General features: G+C 38.4%; 2 protein-coding genes across 3 annotated transcripts in view; both read right to left on the bottom strand.

Annotated features, from left to right (window-relative positions):
* Positions 1 to 398: 398 nt before the first annotated feature.
* On the bottom strand, positions 399 to 11200 carry irf10 (interferon regulatory factor 10). Its single transcript, XM_034696165.1, is given in 9 exon segments — positions 399 to 853; positions 1249 to 1367; positions 1633 to 2019; positions 2127 to 2162; positions 2165 to 2230; positions 4373 to 4433; positions 4816 to 4892; positions 5196 to 5391; positions 10411 to 11200. Coding segments are annotated over 9 exon segments (1218 nt in total). The 5' UTR covers positions 10582 to 11200; the 3' UTR covers positions 399 to 748.
* Positions 11201 to 13635: 2435 nt separating this feature from the next.
* Positions 13636 to 22405, bottom strand: part of bmp7b (bone morphogenetic protein 7b) — a 35555-nt gene continuing 26785 nt past the window's right edge. For both annotated transcript variants that reach the window (XM_034695835.1, XM_034695836.1), the window contains 4 exons: positions 21858 to 22061; positions 18647 to 18723; positions 15807 to 15917; positions 13636 to 15590 (listed from right to left, as the gene is read on the bottom strand). In XM_034695835.1, coding sequence (XP_034551726.1) covers positions 15441 to 15590; positions 15807 to 15917; positions 18647 to 18723; positions 21858 to 22061 — 542 coding nt within the window. In that variant the 3' untranslated portion in view covers positions 13636 to 15440. The remainder of the gene's footprint in view (positions 15591 to 15806; positions 15918 to 18646; positions 18724 to 21857; positions 22062 to 22405) is intronic.

Below are 22405 nucleotides of genomic sequence, written 5' to 3' on the forward strand. Positions count from 1 at the left end.
AATACTTGTATGATAATTTATTACAGATGCTAACTATTGGGTCAACAAAACCTACAAGAAGACCCCTGGGGGGTCACATAACACAAAAGGGGGTTGTGAGATGTCTTCCAAATGTTTTTAAAAAGTTATCTAAAAACAGTAACTTTTACCCATTATAGTAAAAAAAAATATGGACAAAAATAGGAGCTAAATTTGAAATAAAACCTTGAAAATAGAAAATTTAATGAGTTTTCTGCCTTTCTTTTTTTTGCCAGATGACGCCTAAGTTTAGGGTTAGTGAACAGTTCATTATCAAAAGCAATCAGTAGCAGTAGGTCAATTCATAACAGCACAGGAAACACAGCCACATGCTCATACAAGTAGGGTCATTTTCTGCAGACCAGCTAAATGAAGCCACATTAAATCACTCTGAGGGACAGTGGAGGTTGCGAGTCTTTGGCACCTATATTTTGGAGTCACTGGCCGAAAGGTCTGGGAACCCCTGATCTACACAATAAATCTTTAACAGCAGCTGATGACTTTTGCCTGTCAAGCTGGATGGATGGCAGAAAGAATTAATACAAGATAAACAAAAGAAATTAGCAGTAGGAAAAGGGTTCAAACACAGCATCTCAAAACTTTTTACAATGTATATGCATTCACACTGACACTACTCTTTGCTCTTTTTTAGGATTTCTCATCAAGATGATCAAATCCACAGTTCTTTTTTTGAAGTTGCTCGTCTTTACCCTGGTGCAGGGCATCTCTCCTACATCTTCTCTTCGTCTGTATTGGCACTGAGAGTCAGCCGCTTCTCCTCGATCGCTCTCAAGTTAAACTTCTGCACTAAGTCCACAGCAAACAAGGGCACCACCTGGCATGAGGACACAGTGTAGGAGACAATCAGTATGCATATGAGGACCTCTAGTGGTGGTTGAGAATACTACAGATGGACTGACAGGTAGTGTTCACAAAGGGGTTAAGGGGTTCTACTTGGATTCTGTCACATTGAACAAATGGTAAACTTTGTAGTAGTTTTAGAAGGTTCCGGCTATCATAGTGAAACTGTTCATATAACTTTAGTCTTAAGTGTTACCTTATATGAATAAATAAACAAAACAAAGGAAATAAGGAATGAATGATATTATGAACAAATTGAAATCAGAGAATGCATTCACAACCAAAATCTCAACTTCTTTTTAAGGATTAGTTTGCAGAAGTTGGTGCTAAAATAAAAACAAAAGTATAAATAAGTTCCTTTCCACCCACCTGTGCCATGATCAGCTTCTTTGTTTTGGGTATGTTGGGGTCAGGATATTCCTCTCCGAAGCAGAGCTCGATCTCGTAAGAAGGCGAAGGACCCCTCCCCTTTAAACAACTCTGAAGCTCTGTACAAACACATGTCATAACGGAACAGAGATTGGATCTTACTGATGTATTTGATTGTTAAACATATTGCCTCTTTGCATAGAGAAGAAGTGTGAAATTTGTCATTCTTTCCTCTGCCAAGTGTCCCTAACAAGCTGTCTCTCTTTGAATAAATCCGTTCTGTTCCAGCGAGGTTTATATGACTAACTGTTGGGTTAGAATTCAAAACTGCTTTTTTCTTGCTGTGTGTTTTATAAATGTTAATTTAAGCACGTATCGCCTCACCATTGAGAAATGTGGTTGTATCGAGCAGTTTAAAGGTCTTTTCTCGCTCCAGTTTATTTGGCCTGTCCGGGTGTTTGGCCATGGGACCGCTCCAGTACACCCTGCCCTGGCAGAACCTCTTAATGAAGACCCCATCTGGTGCCACCCATAATAGCACGCCCCTCTCCAGGTGACAGAGCAGGCGGTTCATCGCTTCAGCCAAGCTTAGCGGCATAGAGCAGGAGCCTGGTGAGGGAAAGGAGAGCTGTTCGGCAGTGCAGCGACCGTAGATTTTTTCGTTGCCCACTGGGACGCAGCCCTGCAAGATGAAGCACCCATCTGGGCTCCCGGTGGTCTTCGCCATCACCCCCTGGCCCTGGTAAAACAGCACCACCTGCATACGAAAGTCTGCACACAGAAAATGCAACATGTGTTACAGGTCCTGATACAGTGCAAGGTAAGTGACATGTTCAGTTGCTTGTTTTTAGGCATTTAACCTTTTTTTTTTTTTTTACCTGTTACAGTCAAAGCAGGCCTGAGGAAGGGGATCGAGTAGAGCCCTGATTGTGAGGTTTGTCTTCTAAGAGCTCACAATACAAATGCTCCCTCAGCAGACCCTCTAAAGCAGAATGAAGACGTTATTTAATAAGTAGCTTCACAGGAGCTGATGGATAAAAAAAATGTGTTGTTGTTTTTGATGAGTCCTACACTTTCTACCCACATGAGCAAACTGTATCAGGGGTTGAAACATTTTTCATCGTCTTTATATGGACCTCAAGCACACATCTAGCAGCAGACCGACAAGCTGCTTGAAATGAGCTACTATCTCACATAGTGGCTCTGAATTTAGGATCTTCATTAGGTCATGCGCAAACCACAAATAAGGATCTATACTGAACAGAGCAGACAGAAACTATTTAGATACTTATCCACTCCCTCTGCCAAAATGTTCCTTGAGAATACCCTGGAGCACAGCAGCATATAATTAAACATCTAAAGACTGCAACTAGTAAGACCTAATCCGAAATACCAGCCAATAAATATTGAGCTATGAGTTCACAAACCAATCAATCATCAATCAATCTTTATTTGTATAGCGCCAAATCACAACAAACGTTATCTCAAGACGCTTTTACAAACATAGGAGGTCTAGACCACACTATGTCAAATTATGAACAGAGACCCAACACCAAGACAGGGTAAGACTCAGTCTGACCCCACCTTAATCCATCATGAGCATTGCACATCGCAGTATTTAGCTAGTTACAGTGGTGAGGAAAAACTTCCTTTTAACAAGCAGAAACCTCAAACAAAATAAAAACAAGCAATCTGTGAGGCTACAACAGCACACAGCAATGGTGGCATCAGTTTAGCACATGGAGTTATAGCGTGCTAACATAAGACTGTATAAAATATGGACATAGTATCCGAGACGTCACCCATCTGTTTCTGAAGCGCCGTTTTGAGGCCAATCAGCGGCGGCAGCCATATTGCTGCTGTCGAGCAATTGTGACGTAAAGAAGCAGGCTTTGAGCCTCCTAGCCAACAGCTACAGTGTTCCAGCCTGTCAATCAAGTCAGCTGTGCCTCTCATTGAAAGACCGTAATCTCAATATCTTCGAAATTGCAGCGTTAGAAAAAAATTCATCCCCCCTACAGTGTGTGCCGATCGAGAAATTAGCTATCCAGACTACACTCGTCTTTTGTACCAGGCTGTAAAAAATGTTTATTTCTGCTGTAAAGATCAGCTTTTTTGAATTGGTGTGTATGTGGTTTCCGGTACTTCCGGAGCCAGCATCAAGCGGATCCTCGATGAACTGCAGTTTTTTGCACTTCCGCATTGGTCTCATATTTTTAGACCAGAGGTTGCCACTGGTGCTAACAGACTTACAATGCTAGCATACTGATATTAATCACATAACATGTACTTTGTTGTATCTTAAAGTGATAGTGTGCTACCTTAGCTAATCAACCAAAAACAAAAGCTACACTTGCTATTTTTATAGTGTTTTAAAAGAAACCAAAGGAATCGACCAATAAAAATGATGATCTGATGATGTCACCATATGAAAACTAGTATAAGTTTCATAAACTTGATGGTATTCTATTAATTCAACAGTTGATCGGACATTTCAGTCAAAATAAGATGTGAATGTTGTGGTGGCACCTGCAAAGGATAACCGCAGTTAGTGCTGGGCAATAATTTGATAACGATGATTATCGCAATCTAATTTTTCTCGATATAAATATAAAAATGTTCGATAAAAATGTGATATAAATTAACATGTCATTACACCTCCCAGCCACTTTAAATGGAGGGGGCGCTAATGAGCCTTAAACGCTAGTTGCCACCCAACATTAGACAGAAGAAGACAGCATTAAACAGCCAATCATGTCGCTGGGTGAGAGGTAGGCGGGGCTTAAAGATGTTCGAAGCAGAATGTAAACACAGCCGAGACGAGCAACAGCGACGCTGAAGAAAACTCAAAACCTACCAGCTCAAAGCAGAGTCATTAGTCTGACACTGTGTCGACTCTGCATCCTACTTTCAGGATGAAGGTAAAGGAAGAGCACAGAGACAACTTCTGCTGTGCATTTCTAATACATTTAATGTCCACCGCGGACCAACAAAACTTTAAGCTGACATAGCCATCCAACAACTAATACAAGATACAATACGATGCATACAATATACAGGTATTGTGTATGTTTTGTTTAGGTGTGGTTCAATAGTTCAAATAGTTTGTGTGTTCAGCCCTTACCAGTCAATTGTTTTTTTCTCTCTTCTGTACTTGCTTGAAATGAATCCTTTTCACAATGAAGACACCAAAAACACAAACCACATTACGAAAACAAATTAAGTTTACAACCTGTTTTTCCTGCTCACATTTTTTAACTTGTTTTTAAAACAGTCTGTAAATTATGGTCAGTCCAGAAAAATGCTTAAAGTGATAAAAGTCCCTTTATGAATTAGAAGAATAAAACATGGTTAGACTCCCTGTAGACAGTAAATGAACATTTATGACATTAATGAGTAATAGCAAAGTTCACATAACTGGTCATCACAATTATTGCCCCCTCTTGCACAATTGTGTGCATTGTTAGAACATTATATTATCCACCGGCAAGTATCCCAACAGTTCCGTTCTACTTCATGTCCTTTATAGCTTTTTTTTTTAGATCTTATCAGGTGTTTAAAGCTTACCTGTTTTTCCAGGAAACCAGGGTTCTTTGAAGACCTCTTCACCGGGATGATTACTTGATCCTTTGTCTGGTTAGACTCTGAGGAGAGCAACAAGTGGGTGCAAAAATGAAAGCAAATAAAAGATCCTTAGAAATTGTCAAGTGACGAAGGAACCCAAACAAGGTCAGACAGCCGTTTTTATATGCTCCGATCTTTGAAACCGTTGCTCACTATATAAGCACAGATTTCATTCACGGTTTGTCTGCTGCTATTGATCTTTTTCTCTTATTGTGGAATAATTTCTCTAAAGAGCGGAAAGGCGACAAAAAAAAAATTCAACAGCTAAGATATGATCAGTGAGATAACCTGAAAGAACTAATGCACTTTCTGTGAATCTTTACCTGCTGGCTTTGCTTGTCCACTGTCATGCACAATAAGGTAGACTTTATAGGGCTCAGTGATGTCCAGCTGGTTGCGTTCAGGTACCTCCTGGAAGTCGGGGCTCTTGTTGAGTGCACACCGCAGACGGGTCTTCCACATGGTGGGGTCAGCTTTATCCCTCCCCTCTCTGTGCTTTCCCTTGTACACAGCCCATGCCTGCATGTGAGGATGGAAATAGTACATGTACAAATCACAACAAATATCTAACCTTTTCTTTTGAAGATCCAAGATTAAACAGTTGCCAATTAGTTGCGTGACATTTTACAAAACCTTAATTTCTTCAAGGAAATTCAGTCATGATTTAGAGTCAACCATAGTTGACTCACCACTGACCCCCCCCCCCCCCACCCCCCCCCCATGAACAGATCCATAACATCCCTGCTCTGTCTGTCACACTCCATCATCCCATCCTGAACTCTCTCTTACATACAAATATTCTTTCTTTTTATTGCTTAATTTGTCATTACCAACCATAATCACACCATGTCAACCTGTCACTACTGAAACTTTTTTTTTTTTTAATACTGCCTTTAATTACTGCTATTTAATTTAAATTCCATTTGTAACATTGTATATATCTAAATTGTACTCTAGCTCTATTTATCTATTTTATTTTACTTATTTTTATTTTTATTTTATTTTTTTATTTTTTATTTTATTTTATGTTATTTTGTTTTATTTTTGTTTTATTTTCATTTTATTTTGTACTTATTTTGTACTTATTGAAACTTCTTTCTTGATTGTACTTATGTCTGGGTTGCTGTAACAACTGAATTTCCCCCCCGGGGGATCAATAAAGTAATATCTTATCTCTTATCGTATCTTAGCACTGACAAAGACAAGTTACACATTCTTAACTGTTGTGTGACAGAGGACTTCTCTCTGTACTTGCCTAGTAAGATCTTACTGGGGCATTGGACACAGTTGACCATCACATCCTGTTACGGAGACTGGGACACTTAATTGGCATTAAAGGATCCGCATCAAGCTGGTTGAAATCCTATTTATCAGATCCATCTTAGTTTGTGCACGCAAACTATGAATCCTATATGCGTGTCAAAGTAAGTCAAGGAGTTCCACAAGGTGCGGTGCAGGGACTGGTTCTATTCATCCTAAAAATACCCTTTACAGGTATTATCTGTAAAAACTCCCTACATTTACACTGTTATGCAGACGATAACCAATTATACTTATCACTAGTACTGGGCAATATTTCGATAACGATAATTATCGGGATATAATTTTTCTCGACATAAATATAAAAGAAAATTTATAAAAATTTGATGTAAATAAACATGTCATTACACCCCCAAGCCACTTATAATGGAGGGTGTGCTAATAAGCCTTAAACACTAGTTGCCACCCAACATTAGACAGAAGAAGAAGACGGCTTTGAACAGCCAATCATGTTGCAGGGTGAGAGGTAGGCGGGGCTTAAAGATGTTGGAAGCAGAATGTAAACACAGCTGAGACGAGCAACAGCAACACTGAAGAAAATTCAAAACCTACCAGCTCAAAGCAGAGTCGTTAGTCTGACACTGTGTCGACTCTGCGTTAACTATTAACTTAAAGGCACTATGAGGAGTTTTTAAGTGGTTGAGAAAAAAGACTGAAACTGATACTGATGCCTCTTTATGACCCTCAAAAGCAAACAAGACCATCCACAACAACACTGATAGCTTCTCTGTTGTCGTTTTTAATGCCTTAAACCACTCTGAGGGGGTAGGTGTCAGATCAGATGATTGACATCTCGCTTTAGAAACACCCTGTTATGTCTATTTTCATGGCAAATAATCACACCGTGTGATACATTTGTATGTTAAACACAACAGGATGAGGTTATTGTCTGAAGATACAAATTTTGCATGTACAGGATAAGAGATAAGAGGTATCATGTTGTCCACAAGGGGGCGCCAGAATCGATACAAACCAAAAGTTCCTCACAGCAGCTTTAATACACTTAATTAAATATACTTTCAGGATGTGAGTAAAGGAAGAGTACAGAGACAACTTCTGCTGTGCATTTCTAACATGTTTTATGTCCACCGCGACCATCGTGAATAACCGTGATGCATTCACTGCACTGTGGGAAACAACATCACTCTGCATGTAACCCTTAGTAATCTTTACGGGGAGAGCACAACTCAAAACAATACTCTACTAAACTGATAGACAGGACACAATTTTTTATATTTGTTGTAAATTTAAATCAAATTATGCAAAAACCTCAATCTGAGAAAAATAAGAATTACAAACTAAAACTTCACAAAATCTAATTTTACACTAAAGACCTGCTTCCTGTTAGCACCGTCAGAAATGATGGATTCAAGAAGTTTATCAGAAAACTAAACTCAGATACAAACTAACAAACTGTCTGGTTTCTTCAACTTTCAATCAGGACCAAAAATCTGCATTTAAATTTAAATGAAATAATGATTTGATATTTGTCGTGATAATTATCAATATCGACTGATATTAAATATTTTATCGTGATAACATAATTTTCAATATCGCCCAGCACTACTTATCACTAATGCCAGATTAAATTACGTAAATCTGGTGACAAAACATTGAGGGGAGGACAAGATTACCAGCAATATTCTACGACTACAAAAAGACAAACTGAAGCTATTGTGCTGGGTCCCATACACCTTAGAAAGGACACTGCTAAGGTCACAGCTACACTATCCTTGAGTCATCTTTAATCAGGTTATTTCCTACGTGTCCCACAAAGCAAATTGAAAGTATCCTTTCTGTCAACTACATAACATTGCAGAATCAATCACATCCAGTCTCAGAGTATTATGAGAAAATCAAGTCAGTGCATGTGAAACATCTGGGCTTCAATTTAGCGATTTCTTATCATCAGACTGCCTTACTTAGACTCCCCCTGCCAGCCCCAAACACTGCTGCTTGTGCACTGTCGACAACTAGGAAAATACATCATATTTGTCCCTTATTAGCTTCTTTGGATTAGGTCTCCATGAAGTTAAGAATGTAACACAATTCCCTCTCTGGGCCCACAACGCTCTGGTCAGATATCACAATATCAAAGAGATACATGCCTGATTTCACCTTCAGAATACTGCGCCTCTGAAATATAGGCCTGTTTGCTGTACCTTCAAAAGTACCATGGGAGGTAGTGCTTTTGAATATTTCCTGTAATAATCTTGGGGTTCGTGAGAGATAGAGATGCTACTTTTTTCTCTAGGCTGCATAAACATTACACAGAAGTGACAGCGTGGACAAAGGAGACACCAGACAGAGTGATGAAGCAGCAGAGGAACTTAAAGGGAGTTGAAAATATGTGAATATGTTGGTACCATTTCCATGTAATACATGCAATGAAAGTATCTAAACCTGTTACTTGTTTACTGAGATACACTGACAGAAAGAAGAGTATATGAAAGATATGATTACTGTGGAGCTACAAATGTCTGTTTTGCTCATAAGGGCAGGCTCAGGCCTGCCTCAAACTAGATCTTTGTTATGCTGCTATAGGCCGGTCAATCCGTGTTCCCCCAGCCCTGAAGTTTTGTACTCCCTCATCTCGCTGGCTCCTGTTGATTCTCCTGGCAGACTAAATGTTGTGGATCTGCTCGACTCATACTGTTACTGTAATTATTTTGATCATTCCTACTTCTATAATTTTATTTATTAATATTACCACATTTTCTTTTTTTAGTTTGATCAACGTAGTTATGATTTGTGTGTAAAATAATCAGTCATTATTGTTATTTTGAATATTGTTTTTTGTACGTCACCTTGTTTGTCTGATTCCCTTTCCACCTCTCTCTCTCTCTCTCTCTCTCTCTCTCTCTCTCTCTCTCTCTCTCTCTCCCTCTCTCTCTCTCTCTCTCTCTCTCTCTCTCTCTCTGTCTCTCAACCCTGCCATTGGAGACAGATGGCAATTCATAAGTGACTCAGGTTCTACTTGAGGTATGTGCCTTTCAAAAGGAGTCTTTCTCTTTGCTTCTGTTGCCAAGTGCTGGCTTGTGTAATGTGGCTTTCAGAGTGTCTAGACCTGGTCCTTTATATGATGTTTCACAAGTTAACTTTAGTTGTGATTTGGCGCTATTGAAATAAATGTGTAAAATGATTAACTGATACATGAAATTGTAAGTGTTGACCTATGGTGACTTACAAAATAAAAGCGGGAATGTTTAGTTATTTATCCGAATGATTAAACATATTTTATTTTCATTTTGAAATATATTGTGAACTATCCACTAGAGTTAGACTAAATACATCAGCTCAACCAAATGATTAAATGTGAAGTGTTCATTCATTAAATAACTTAATAAAGAATAAATACCTGTGGTGGAATATAGGGGAACAAAAATCTCAACAGTTTTCTAAACCAAGTTTAGCTCAATAACAAGATCCAAGGCTGTCTGACTTCGAAGGTATGTTCAGAAAAACCAAAGTGACACTATCTAAGTTACTGTCACAAAAAAGTAAATAATCAGTGAAATAAATTAAGCAAATGTTTTAGTGTTAGAAATTGTTCATTGTTTGCTCAGTAATGAAGTCTTAAGCAACAGAGGACCATTCATCTTTATTAAAAAAAGTTTGTATTTAATTTGTGTTTTAATTCTACTAAGAGCTCAACCAAATGTTTAAATGTGAAGTGTTCCTTTATTAAACAACTTAGACATTTCAATAAGGAATAAATGCCTGTGGTTGAATCTAGGAGAACAAAAATCTCAACAGTCTTCTAAACCAAGTTTAGCTCAATAACAAGATCCAAGGCTGTCTGACTTCGAAGGTATGTTCAGAAAAACCAAAGCGACACTCTAAGTTACTGTCACAAAAAAGTAAATAATCAGTGAAATAAATGAAGCAAATGTTAGAAATTGTTCATTGTTGGCTCAGTAATTTACTATTAAGCAACAGAGGACCATTCATCTTTATCAAAAAAAGTTTGTAATTAATTTGTTTTTTAATTCTACTAAGATTTAAAAGAAATATAAGCATAGGGCTTCTTTTTTGTATTAACTGGACATAGTATAAACTTAGTATTTCAACATGGTATAATGTGTTCAAATGTATTCATTATAAGTTATTGTATACCCTCTAGCCCTTCATAAATAAATAGGCTATAATAAGTAAATATTTGAATGAATTTCATCATATAAGTTGCACTTTACTGAAAAAGAGACAAAGAGTGTCGACCTTAAAGAGAGCTGCATCCGCCGTCTGTTTGTAGTCCTTCTTGGCTGCGTGCTTCCACGGGATCCTGAACATAGTCTTTTCCTCATCTTCCCAGCACAGTCCTTCATATTTCGCACTCTCTATCTGGACTATCAGCCACTCTTTCATATGCAATTTCGCTCCTGTTTCCATGTTCACTTACCACCTATTTGTCCACAGGAACAAAACCTCACTTTCAAATGTCAAATCACACATGTGCACAGCGACTCGACCACTGTAGTCCTCTCCTTTTAACACGCACTTACAATAAGTTGCCAATACTTGAATCTGACGCTGCTGGAGCTTGTTAAATGATTTTTATCTCAATGTATTTACCTAAAATCAAAATGAGTTTACTAAAAGCCATAGACAAAGAGACCTCGTCGCAAACTTAAATGCAGAAGTTCTGTCTAAAATAAAGTGCGCTCTTGGAAGCGAAAGCGAAAGCTGTGAGGTAATTTTATACTTTCTGTTTCCTCCTCTTGCTGAAGTGCAGATAAAGTTGTTCACTCAGTTGATCATTTCCCAGCAAGGCACGCCACGTAGGAGGGTGACAGTAGAGTGGATCACTGGATGTCACATAAGAAAGACACTGACTGAAAGAAAAGTTATTAAAAGATAATCCTGCATGTCAACTTTACATGCATAGACTTTTATTGTTATAACTCTGATCACATGACAGCATAAATATTCCTAATATTGTTGAATGAGACAAGGAGCAGGCTATGTTAATGACGGAATAAAGGTGGAGCTCTGATAGAACGTATAATTGTTTATAAAAAAAAAGTTAGGGTTTCTTAATTGGAAAATTCTCCTTTAATTAGCCCACACACGAGCGCACGTGGGCAACGGGACAGCAGCACTATTAATCACGTTGACAACAAGAAGCCAACCCACACACAGAAACACTCTCTCTCTCTCTCTCTCTCTCTCTCTCTCTCTCTCTCTCTCTCTCTCTCTCTCTCTCTCTCTCTCTCTCAATTTTCAATTCAAATTTGCTTGATTGGCATGAACAAAGAGATGTTATTGCCAAAGGACATAAATTCATACAATACATTATATATATTCACAACACACTACACTCACCATATATACATTAATCACACACCATATTCATTACATATATTCATCACATTCATCTCTCTCTCTCTCTCTCTCTCTCTCTCTCTCTCTCTCTCTCTCTCTCTCTCTCACACACACACACACACACACACATGCGCACGCACGCACGCACGCAGGCACACAAATACTGGTGGGAATCATAACGAAACGTTCATGTGAAAACGAAAGTGTGTGGGTGTAAGGATCTGGGTTTTTTTTTTCACATGGACTCCTCCTCCTCCTCTCAGGGTTTATAACACGCACTGAAGGTGCTCCTTTCTTAGGGTCAGATACAGACTCTGAGCCGGAGGACGATGAATACAAAGTTCAGATCAATAAATCAGATGTGGGCCTGTAAAAGAACGAACTGAATGACATAACGTGGCGAGAGAATACACTGTCATGTGTGGCCTATTCCAGCAGAGGGCAGTGTAAAGTTGTGATACTGTTCCTTTGTGAGTCAATCAAAGACGAAACGAAAGAAAGTATGTCAGGAGATAATATTGACCATGTTGTATAGAGGAGGATGAGAAAAAGTATCTCCCTGTTAAAATACATTGCTGTTTTGAAGGAGCGTGAAAGAACAGCTTTTTATGTATCACTGTTAGGAGAAGGCTGCTTTACATAGCTTTCTTTACTGTTAGTGGTATCTGGTTTGCTGAAAATCTGTCCTAACAGTTTGCATGTGGTATCATTTGGTGCAGACTGCTTTGCATTAAATGCAAATGAGGTCCTGATGAATCCAATAGGCCTACAGCAATCCTGCCACAAATACTTAGTGTTCAACCTTAATGGTTGGCTTTGTCAAAGGTGTTGTTTCAACTCTGCTGCTTGTAATTTTTAAAGGTTTTTTATACATTCTCTCCATTTGCAGCAATTTTTGCTCTGCTGTGCTAACAAACAGATGTGCAAAATACACGAGGCGCCTTCCAAAATGTAATTTCCAGTATGAGGAGGGCAAACCTGCTGAAAAATTACCACAGACTTGAATTCCAAATGTAGGATCAGCAACTTAGAATGTCCTAGATAAATGCACAATGAGTAAATTAGTGTTTAATTAGATAGTACTGAGCCTCTCTGAAGGTCTTTTTAACCCTTCTGTTATGTTGCGGGTCAAATTGACCCTTTTAAAAGTCCATTTTAGGCAATATATACCTTCCAAACCAGCGAAATGCAATATGGGCAGCATGTGACACAAGAGGTCTTGTGTTAATTTATCAACATCTATTCATAAAAGAAAAAAAAATATCAAACTGTAAAATAAAATGAAGAAAAATCTATGTAATGTAAAACTATTGTATTTATATTTAGGTCTTTCCAATCTACATTAAAAAGTTTAAATATTAATTCTAATGAAAAACGAGTGAGTTATCCTCATTGAACCATTATCCATGAGGATTAAAGAACACCAATGGACTAAATCTGGATTTAAATGGTTAGTAATGGAGTTAAAAATTAGATTAAAAAAAATGTGTATTGGGATTTTTTGGGGTTCTGACACTTTGGGATAATTGAATATGCCCCAGGTCAAAATGACCCAGGAACATTATTGCTGTTCCAGAGAAACAAACATAACAGGAGGGTTAATGTTGATTAATTCCTTAATGTAACAAAAATGATAAAGCTGTGAATGGCTTAAGAACATGGCACAGAACCACCACCCACAAAAATGTGTTTCCTCCAATGTGAACAGTGCGGCTCTTACTATAGAACACCAATGTCAAACCCTATGCAATCCTGTATGTTTATACAGCAGATTTCATCACACCTGAACTCAATGTGCTTCACTTTAAATTGCATATGAAAACTATCCACCCACCAGAGACAGATGAAAACCACATCCAACCCACAGACACAGTCGCACACACACACTGACGCATCAAAAGCCTGAGAAAACATTCAATTTTCGATTTGCTTATGAACATGGAAACACTTCTCAGACAGATCTCAGGTCAGCAGGTAAAGGATGAAGCGGATGAAGCCAAAAATCCGAGCAAATATTTGTGCAGGAGTGTGTCAGAAAGTGCAGCAATGTGTCCTCCTACAACCTTAGAGGTTTCATTCTGCTTCACATCCAGATTAAACACAAGCTCGAGGTGGTTTTGTTGCTTTTCTCCCAGTTTATTGTTGTACCAGTTCAGCAGTCAAACATGGTTGAGACATCGGAGCACACTGTAGAACATTTGAGCCAGCTCCCAATAAATAGACCTTTTAAATATGACAGATTGTATTACAGCAGAGGAATATAAACCTGAAAATGTCGAGCACACAGAGTAAGAATTTCCCCCGCTGACACTTCAGCTGATTGTTGCTGTGAAATTGTGCGACAGGAATATGTAACAGTTTCGTCTGATGAAATATGGAGACATATCCACGGGTCCAGGTTGTCATAAATTGCCTCCATCCATCAGTGCGCAGCATACACTTGAGGCAGAGTGTGGTGCAACGACTTTAAACTCAACACTGCAGTCAAAGTAACTTCCTCTCTGTGTGTATGTGTGTGTGTGTGTATGTGTGTGTGTATGTGTGTGTGTGTGTGTGTGTGTGTGTGTGTGTGTGTGTGTGTGTGTGTGTGTGTGTGTGTGTGTGTGTGTGTGTGTGTGTGTGTATGTGTGTTTTAGCGTATCAAAGAAAACAGGCAGCATTACGTACAGGAGAAAACACAAACTCACTTGACATTTCAGGAAATAAATACACTTCTTGCTTTGTTGGAAAAAATTATATACACAGTATTTTACATCGAAGAAATTCAGAACATCCATCCAAGTCTTTCAGTCATAAAAATATATATAAAATAAAATCTACAATAAAAGAATGAACTAATATAACAATTATGGAAATACACAAAAGATTGCTGACTGTGATGAATAGACAGTACAATCACTGCTTTTAATGTTTTGTATACACAGTAGAAAGCACAAACATACGACGGCGCATTGGGGCCATTGTGGGTAAAAAAAAAATTGAAGGAGCTTTGTGTGGGATGGTATTTAAAAATTAAAGCATTATTAAATTTGTGATACAAAAATATTTGAATATTTTCTGAGATTTTAAGGAAAGAAGTATGAAATTTCAGAGAATATGAGATGATGTAGTTATGCATTTAAGAACAAATAAGACAATTTGTGTGTGGTTTTAGAAGGGAACCATATTTTTTCCTGTAATGTTTGATGGCAGCCAAATATAATTTGATTAAAGTGGTATTTCTGCATTTGTTGGAGCCAAGTTTTCCAGCCCACTTCAGATGACACCAAGCCCACTCCCATACAAGGAAAGCCTCAAGAGCTGCAAAACCATCGCAGCTGTTCTGAGTAGCAGAGGAAAAAGATACTGTGCATCACATCTGATGATACATCTGTTAACTAGACCAAGAAGAAGACCAGTATTAGCATTAGTAATCTGTATCCAAATGGTATGGTGGTAGTTGGGTGTCAAATGAGGGAAATAGGAGGTCACTTAAGGTCAACTGTAGAAGCTGTATGGTGTCAAGCTCATGTTAATTCTCTTACATTTATGACTTCAGTCTCAGAGAATGTTCTTGTATCAGATATTTTCTCAGGAATAGTTTACCCCCTTCTGATTGCTCTATCATTATTTATTTTTATATGTTTGTTTCTGACAAACGCCCTAATACGCAATCATACAAACTTAAGTGTGTGTGCGTGTTTTTCTGCGCATGTGTGTGTGCACTTGTAGTGAGTTCCTGTTCAGCCACTCAGCATCATCTTTATATCAGGACAACCCTGACAATGGCATCGAGAGTTTCCTCCACACTTGACCTCTCTGCTGACTGTACATAAGATACGTGCGCACAAACAGTCCATCTCAATGTGTCAAACGTTGCCTGACAGCAAAGAAAAAGCCCTCTCTGCTCGTGTTCGAGTGTCGGTGCGTGTGAAGATGCTGACAGTCTAGTGGCAGCCACAAGCTCTGACCACCATGTTGCGGTATTTCTTGAGAATGACGTTGGAGCTGTCATCAAAGTAGAGCACGGAGATGGCGTGGAGCTGTGTGGGGGCGCAGCACGGCTTAGGAACTGTGTCTGGGTTTATAAAATGAACCTGTGAAGAGATGGAGGGAATACAAAAAACTCAGAGCAGAAGAAAACGTGGACCTCATCCTGTGCCAGATCTCTGATGACAGTTTACTCTAAGATACAATCTGCGACTAAACACAGTAGTTGCAACAGTGGCTTCACTGTCCTGACAGTTGATGAGATGATTAGACTGTTAACATGACTGCTGGGGTTTTTGTTCCCTGCTTTCATGGTTACTCACAAGCGTCTGCACAATGGCATGGTTTGTGGCATTCATGTAGGAGTTCAGTGGGAAGGCACACTCTCCCTCGCAATAGTACGCTGCGTATCCCTCTGGAGCGATGATCCAGTCCTGTGAAGGATGAGGGACAAGGACACAAATGTAGGATGAGGATTTGCTTATATAGCAGAGAGATTAAAACAAATATGAATGAAATAAATCTGTTATATAAAGCTGTTAGAGAGCACATTTACTGTCATTTCGACTCAGAACATTGTTAGTGTTTGGCATCTATGCTCCACTCCTCGCAGATTAACTTTTCATGCAGAAATCGAGAGATGAGATAATATCTAACCCTCCCATTAACCACAGCCTGCAGGTGGATACTGAGGAGGAGGTGGTGTTAAAAGTTTGAACACAGCACTAGAGCAGTGTAGCAGAGACCGGAAATCTTGCAGCTTAAACAGACCACCAGATTGTGAGGATGACATGTCAGTGTGAAACCAATGCAGCCCATGTTGCAACTAGCTTGCAGGCAATACTCCAGCGTCTATTTGAATCATGCTGTGAATGCACTAAGGTCAAAATATCATATTACAGTCGCATCTGAAATATATTTGGACATATTACATTATATTATATAACTATCTTTGCTAAATTATATCATGTTATATTATATTATTATTGTTTACTACAACTTACAGACATATTATAGACCCATATGTATTTAATATATTGCTTAATCTGTCATTACCAACCATAATCACACCATGTCAACCTGTCACTACTTAAACATTTTTAATACTGCCTTTAATTACTGCTATTTAATCCATTTGTAACATCTGTATTTATCTAAATTCCATTTGTAACATTGTATATATCTAAATTGTATTCTATCTTTATCTATTTTTATTTTGACTTATTTTATTTTACTAATTGGAACTTTTTCTTGATTGTACTTATGTCAAGGTTGCTGCAACAACTGAATTTCCCCCCCAGGTATCAATAAAGTAATATCTTATCTTAATCAATTGTTGTCCAACTTTCTTACTATTGGTAAGAGAAGTGGTGAGAACTCCATAACAATGCTTACAAATTCTGAATAGTAAGAGGGACGCCAGGGAAGACCAAATAACTCATTGAATCAATCCAAAGAAAGGAGTATAGCACATTTCTAAAGTTTATTATGCTTTCACCTCTTCCTGTTGACAATGTGGCAAAAACGTTAGGTTCGTGGTTAATGGCTAATCTGTCACCAGCAGGGAAAGTCAATGAATCAGTCAGTCTTTATTTATATACTACTAATTGAAAATAATTTTTTTTGACACTTAACAAAAAGAGTACTACTAGACCATACTCCTTGTATATATGTAGAAAAGAAGACGAGAAACAGCGAGGGAAGTTAAAACACACAAGGAGCTGAGTGAAAGAGACGTCAACCAAATTGAAGAAAACAGTCACAAAGAAACCACAAACCACAACATGGGATGTGCTTTGGCAGTGTGACAGGACGGACTGAGTGAGGACTAAACACAAACGTTACACAGATGCTGTTATTTTCTGCATCTGCTCAGAATGCCCACATAAAAACACTTGACTTTACCATAGTTCCGGGGCGATATTGAAAATTATGTTATCACGATAAAATATTTAATATCAGTTGATATCGATTATTATCACGATAAACATCAAATCCTTATTTCATTTAAATTTAAATGCAGATTTTTGGTCCTGAGTGAAAGTTGAAGAAACCAGACATTTTGTTAGTTTGTATCTGGATTTAGTTTTCTGATAAACTTCTTGAATCCATCATTTCTGACGGTGCTAACAGGAAGCAGGTCTTTAGTGTAAAATTAGATTTTTGTGAAGTTTTAGTTTGTAATTCTTATTTTTCTCAGATTGAGGTTATTTCCATAATTTGATTTAAATTTACAACATATATATATAAAACTGTGTACTGTGTATCAGTTTAGTAGAGTATTTTTTTCAGTTGTGCTCTCCGCTTTAAGATTACTAACGGTTACAGGCAGAGTGATGTTGTTTCCCACAGTGCGGTGAATGCATCACAGATATTCAGTCTTCAGTTGTCCTACAGTCGCAGTGGACATTAAACGTGTTAGAAATTCACAGCAGAAGTTGTCTATGTGCTCTTCCATTACCCACATCCTGAAAGTATATTTAATGAAGTATATTAAGTTAATAGTTAACGCAGAGTCGACACAGTGTCAGACTAACGACTCTGCTTTGAGCTGGTAGGTTTTGAGTTTTCTTCAGTGTAGCTGTCTTGCGTCTCAGCTGTGTTCACATTCTGCTCTGAAAGTCCCGCCTACCCCTCACCCTGCAACATGATTGGCTGTTCAATGCCATCTTCTTCTTCTGTCTAATGTTGGGCGGCAACTAGTGTTTAAGGTTCATTAGCGCCCCCTCCATTTTAAGTGCCTGGGGAGTGTAATTACATGTTTATTTATATCTAATTTTTATGGAACATGTTTTATATTTATATCGATAAAAATTATAACGCGATAATTATCGTTATCGAATAATCCCAGCACGACTTCACCATGAGCGAAAATGTTAAGTACTTCACTATTGGATTCATCATTTGGCCACTATAAATTCCAATGCTTCAAAACACATGTAGTGTGGCAGCAGAATAGTCAGAGGGACACAGTTCAGACAGATTTTTGTAGGTGTGGTGATGTCTAGAGGATCCTGGAAATGATATCCCACTGGCTTCAGTATTATATGTGCTTATTCTAGTGTATCATTAATCAGGATTCTGGGATAAGACCATCAACAAGGAGTGTCTGAGTTAGGCTTCTGTTTGGCCTAACAACCTGTAAGAGGAATGCTTCCCGTACCTGCCACCCCAAGTCTCTGAAACTGACGTAGAGCTCATGCTTCTTACAGGCCTGCTTCTGATCAGTACTGCTGTTTTCTGAAAAGACAAATAGAGAAACACAGAGAAATTAAAATGTAATACATGTGCTATTATCTCATTCTGCTTCAAGAGTAACTATTTTCTGAAGTCAGACCTCAGTTCGGCAGAAATGAGAAAGAACAGATGTAAACAGCGAGCTCCGTCATACAAAATATTTAAACAATGGCTGAATGAAATCACCTGATTTGAAACAGCAGTTAGGTAATTGTTCCAAATGAACAGGCCACCCTGCTTAGAGGTCACTCTGTTAGGCTTTAAGTTTCCACTGGATGAAACAGATGTGCGCACAGGGTAGACTCGCCTCTTTTTCATTGTCTTGTTTATTCTCATTCCTCGTCTCCTCACTCATTTCAACATTTCTCTCCTCTCTTTTGCCCCATCTATGTGTTGAATCGTCTGTTTTCTATCTAAAGGTATCTTTCACTTTGTTCTTCTGGTGACCTGTGGGGCTCTGTGGTACATTAGTTCCTCAGAGCGGTTCACATTGGAAATGATCATGAGCGACTGGTTCTCATCATCCAGTTAAAGAGTGCCGCTATCCAACGTTCCAAACAGGCCCATTTGGACCATGTGTTGTGGCCCCGGTTGCCCCACAGCACACCGCAGATGTGTTCTGCCATAAAAGCCTGCGCTGCCTTACCTCCATGCAGGGAACTTGGCCCCGACTGCTCTGTAATGCTTGTGTAAATAAACAAAGACAGCAGAGGGATACTTGAAGCTCAGGCATTACAGTCTAATGTTTCAGCGCTTCACATAAACACAGCCCTCCAACACCTCCAAAACAAAGGCCCTTAGTTTGCATTGTAATGGTTTGTTGTGCAAGAATCACATTAATTCCAGCTGATTTGCATAGCAGCCAGATTAAGCTCAGGGTGGGAAGCTAAAATGCCTACATAATGTGATCACGCTGTGTTCCAGGTTGTAAGCTGTCTTAAATGACAACCAAATAAATTTTACTACCTCCACATTGATCAGCATATTCAAAGACAGGAGATTGTAAAAAACCATTAACACCAGGTCGTGTCTCAAGTAAAAACAACATATTCAGCGAGCAATTAGCTACTGTGACAACGAAAACCATATCAACAGCTAGAGCAGCTATGGGATATGAATGTCGCCTAAACTTAATGAATGTCATAAAACAATAATTTTAATAGATACCATAGTATTCAACAGGGAAACTGAAATTCACAGACCTTTATTAGAATCTTTACTTTTTATTAGGATCACCATTAGCTTCCACAAAGTGGTCGCTAATCGTGCTAGGATGCTGTTTTGCTAAGTTAGAACCAGAAACCTGACATAAGTATTGAGCCACTTCCTCACATGTACTAGCGTTAGCATGAAAGTTGCTGAACACTATAGTCCCACACAACTGGACAGTAAAGGCTAAATCCTTGCTAACTGTTATATTAACGCAGAATAGATTTTAGTGAACAGTTAGCTACCATCATACAACAGCTAATACTAGCATCCAGCAACTTCCTTGCTTATACTGTTGTTAGCTAGGCAGTTGCTGAATGCTAATACACTGTGCTACATGTTTCAATAGTAGAGGCTATAAATCTTAGCTAACAAAGTGGTTCAGTGATGATAATAGATTTTCTTTACAGCAACTAATGTGTTACCAGATATACTACCAGTCAAACGTTTGGACACACCTTCACATGCGATGGTTTTTATTTATTTTAATTATTTTCGACATTGTAGATTAATACTGAAGACATAAAAACTATGAAACAATATGGTTTTTCCATTATATGGATCACAACATTAGTCAAAGATTTTGTGCGCTAACCCTACCTCTGAACAACACAACTGATGGTCTCAAACACATTAAGAAGGTAAGTCATTCTACAAATGAACTCTTGACAAGGCTCATGTTAATTAGAAACCATTCCAGGAGACCACTTCATGAAGCAGACTGAGAGAATACCAAGAGTGAGCAAAGCTGTCATGAAGGAAAAAGGAGGCTACTTTACAGAAACTAAAATATAAAACACAATCTGGTTTGTTTAACACTTTTTTGTGCATTAAATAATTCCATATATGTTCTTTCATAGTTTTGATGACTGCAGTATTAATCTAAAGTGTTTCAAATAATTAAAATAAATACAAACTCTTGAATGAGAAGGTGTTTCCAAACTTTTGACTTGTAGTATAAACATTTTGGCCCAAAATGTGGTCTATCTTGAAAAAAGATGAATGTGTTATTTAGTGAAGATACAATTAGTTAGTATACAATGCAACAGCAAATAATAGCATTCAACAGCTCTGTAGCGTAACTGTTGGCTACTAGTTGCTGAAAGAGTGCGACATGATTTAACAGAGAAAGCAGTAAATCATGCTAACTGTAATGTTAGCTATGAAGTGAATGAATGCTAAAAAAAGCTTTTCTCAACAGTAGCTAGGCTATATTGATTTCATTGTATCCTAAAGTTTGACCTCACTGATTAAATCATGGAACACAGTCAAAGCCTTTTAACAGCATTTAGGGTAATCACCCTGAGAGGAGGAAAGTAGCCACCATGTGAGGATGGAGAATACCATACTTTTGGTGATGCTTGATAAATTGTAGTTTTGTAAAAGTTTTTAAAGCTCCTGGAAGTTCATGTTTGTCTTGATTTGGGGGGCCCATGTGGACAAAAGAGTACATCCTATCCCTTTGCTGATCTTATCCTGTTCATGAGTACATTGTGTTTCTGACTAAAATCTCAAACAAAATTATTCTAATTGCCAAATGTGTCACTCAATGTGAATACTTGGAAGAAGGAAGAAGAAAGAAAAGGCTGTGTCTTCAGTAATATGTCAGTAGTCTCTACGCCCTCACAGTAGTTTCAGGCATCAAAGATTACAACACAGAAATTGTCAATCTTGTTGCTGATGGTCTTGTTGGCTTGTGGGTCATGAAAGGGCATCCCTTTCAAATTTGGTCCTTTCACTAAGCAGCTGAAAACTCCTCACAGAGACTTTAAGTTATTGTCAGTGATAAAATACAATAACTGTTTCCACAAATACAAAAAAAAATAGGATTCATGGATAAACTATGATGTTGTTTATCTACCACCTCTTAGATCTAAAATAAAAATCTTAAATAACATCATAAATCGGCACTGACTGCATATGTTTACCTGCAACATTGGCCACTCTTAGAGCCTCCTGGCTCTTTGCCCCCTTGGAGCGGTTGGGGTTACGCTGTTTGCCCCCCCCTGATGCTGAACGGATGCTTCGCAGGTGCACCTCAGTGGCTTTGAAGAAGGCCACCATGAATGGCTGTTTATTCTGAGGCCCACTGCGACCTATCAGCCCAGCCACACGAGGATTGATACTCTCTCCTGCAGGGGGAGACAGAGAAAACAGGTGTTGGCATCACAGAAGTTCAAATTTCATTCACACAGGGTGATGTTTTCCAAGAGAGGGGGATACTTTTGAAATCAAATACATGTGTGCCTGTGTTTGGAGTTTATTGCGTGTATGTGTGAGGTTCTCTCATTTCTCACTCAAACCATGTTTTCGTGTCAGTAACACTGCATCCAGTTTCTCAAATGAGACTCTCCTCTGTGAATTCCTTACTCCTTTTTCTCATCCTTTTTTCAAATGCAGACAACAAACGCAGCTCTGAACATCAAAGCCTCCCTACTTATGTTTGAGTGCATGTATCTGTGGGAGTGTTTATGCT

Source organism: Notolabrus celidotus, chromosome 11, assembly GCF_009762535.1.
Source record: "Notolabrus celidotus isolate fNotCel1 chromosome 11, fNotCel1.pri, whole genome shotgun sequence".
Classification (NCBI taxonomy): Eukaryota; Metazoa; Chordata; class Actinopteri; order Labriformes; family Labridae; genus Notolabrus; species Notolabrus celidotus.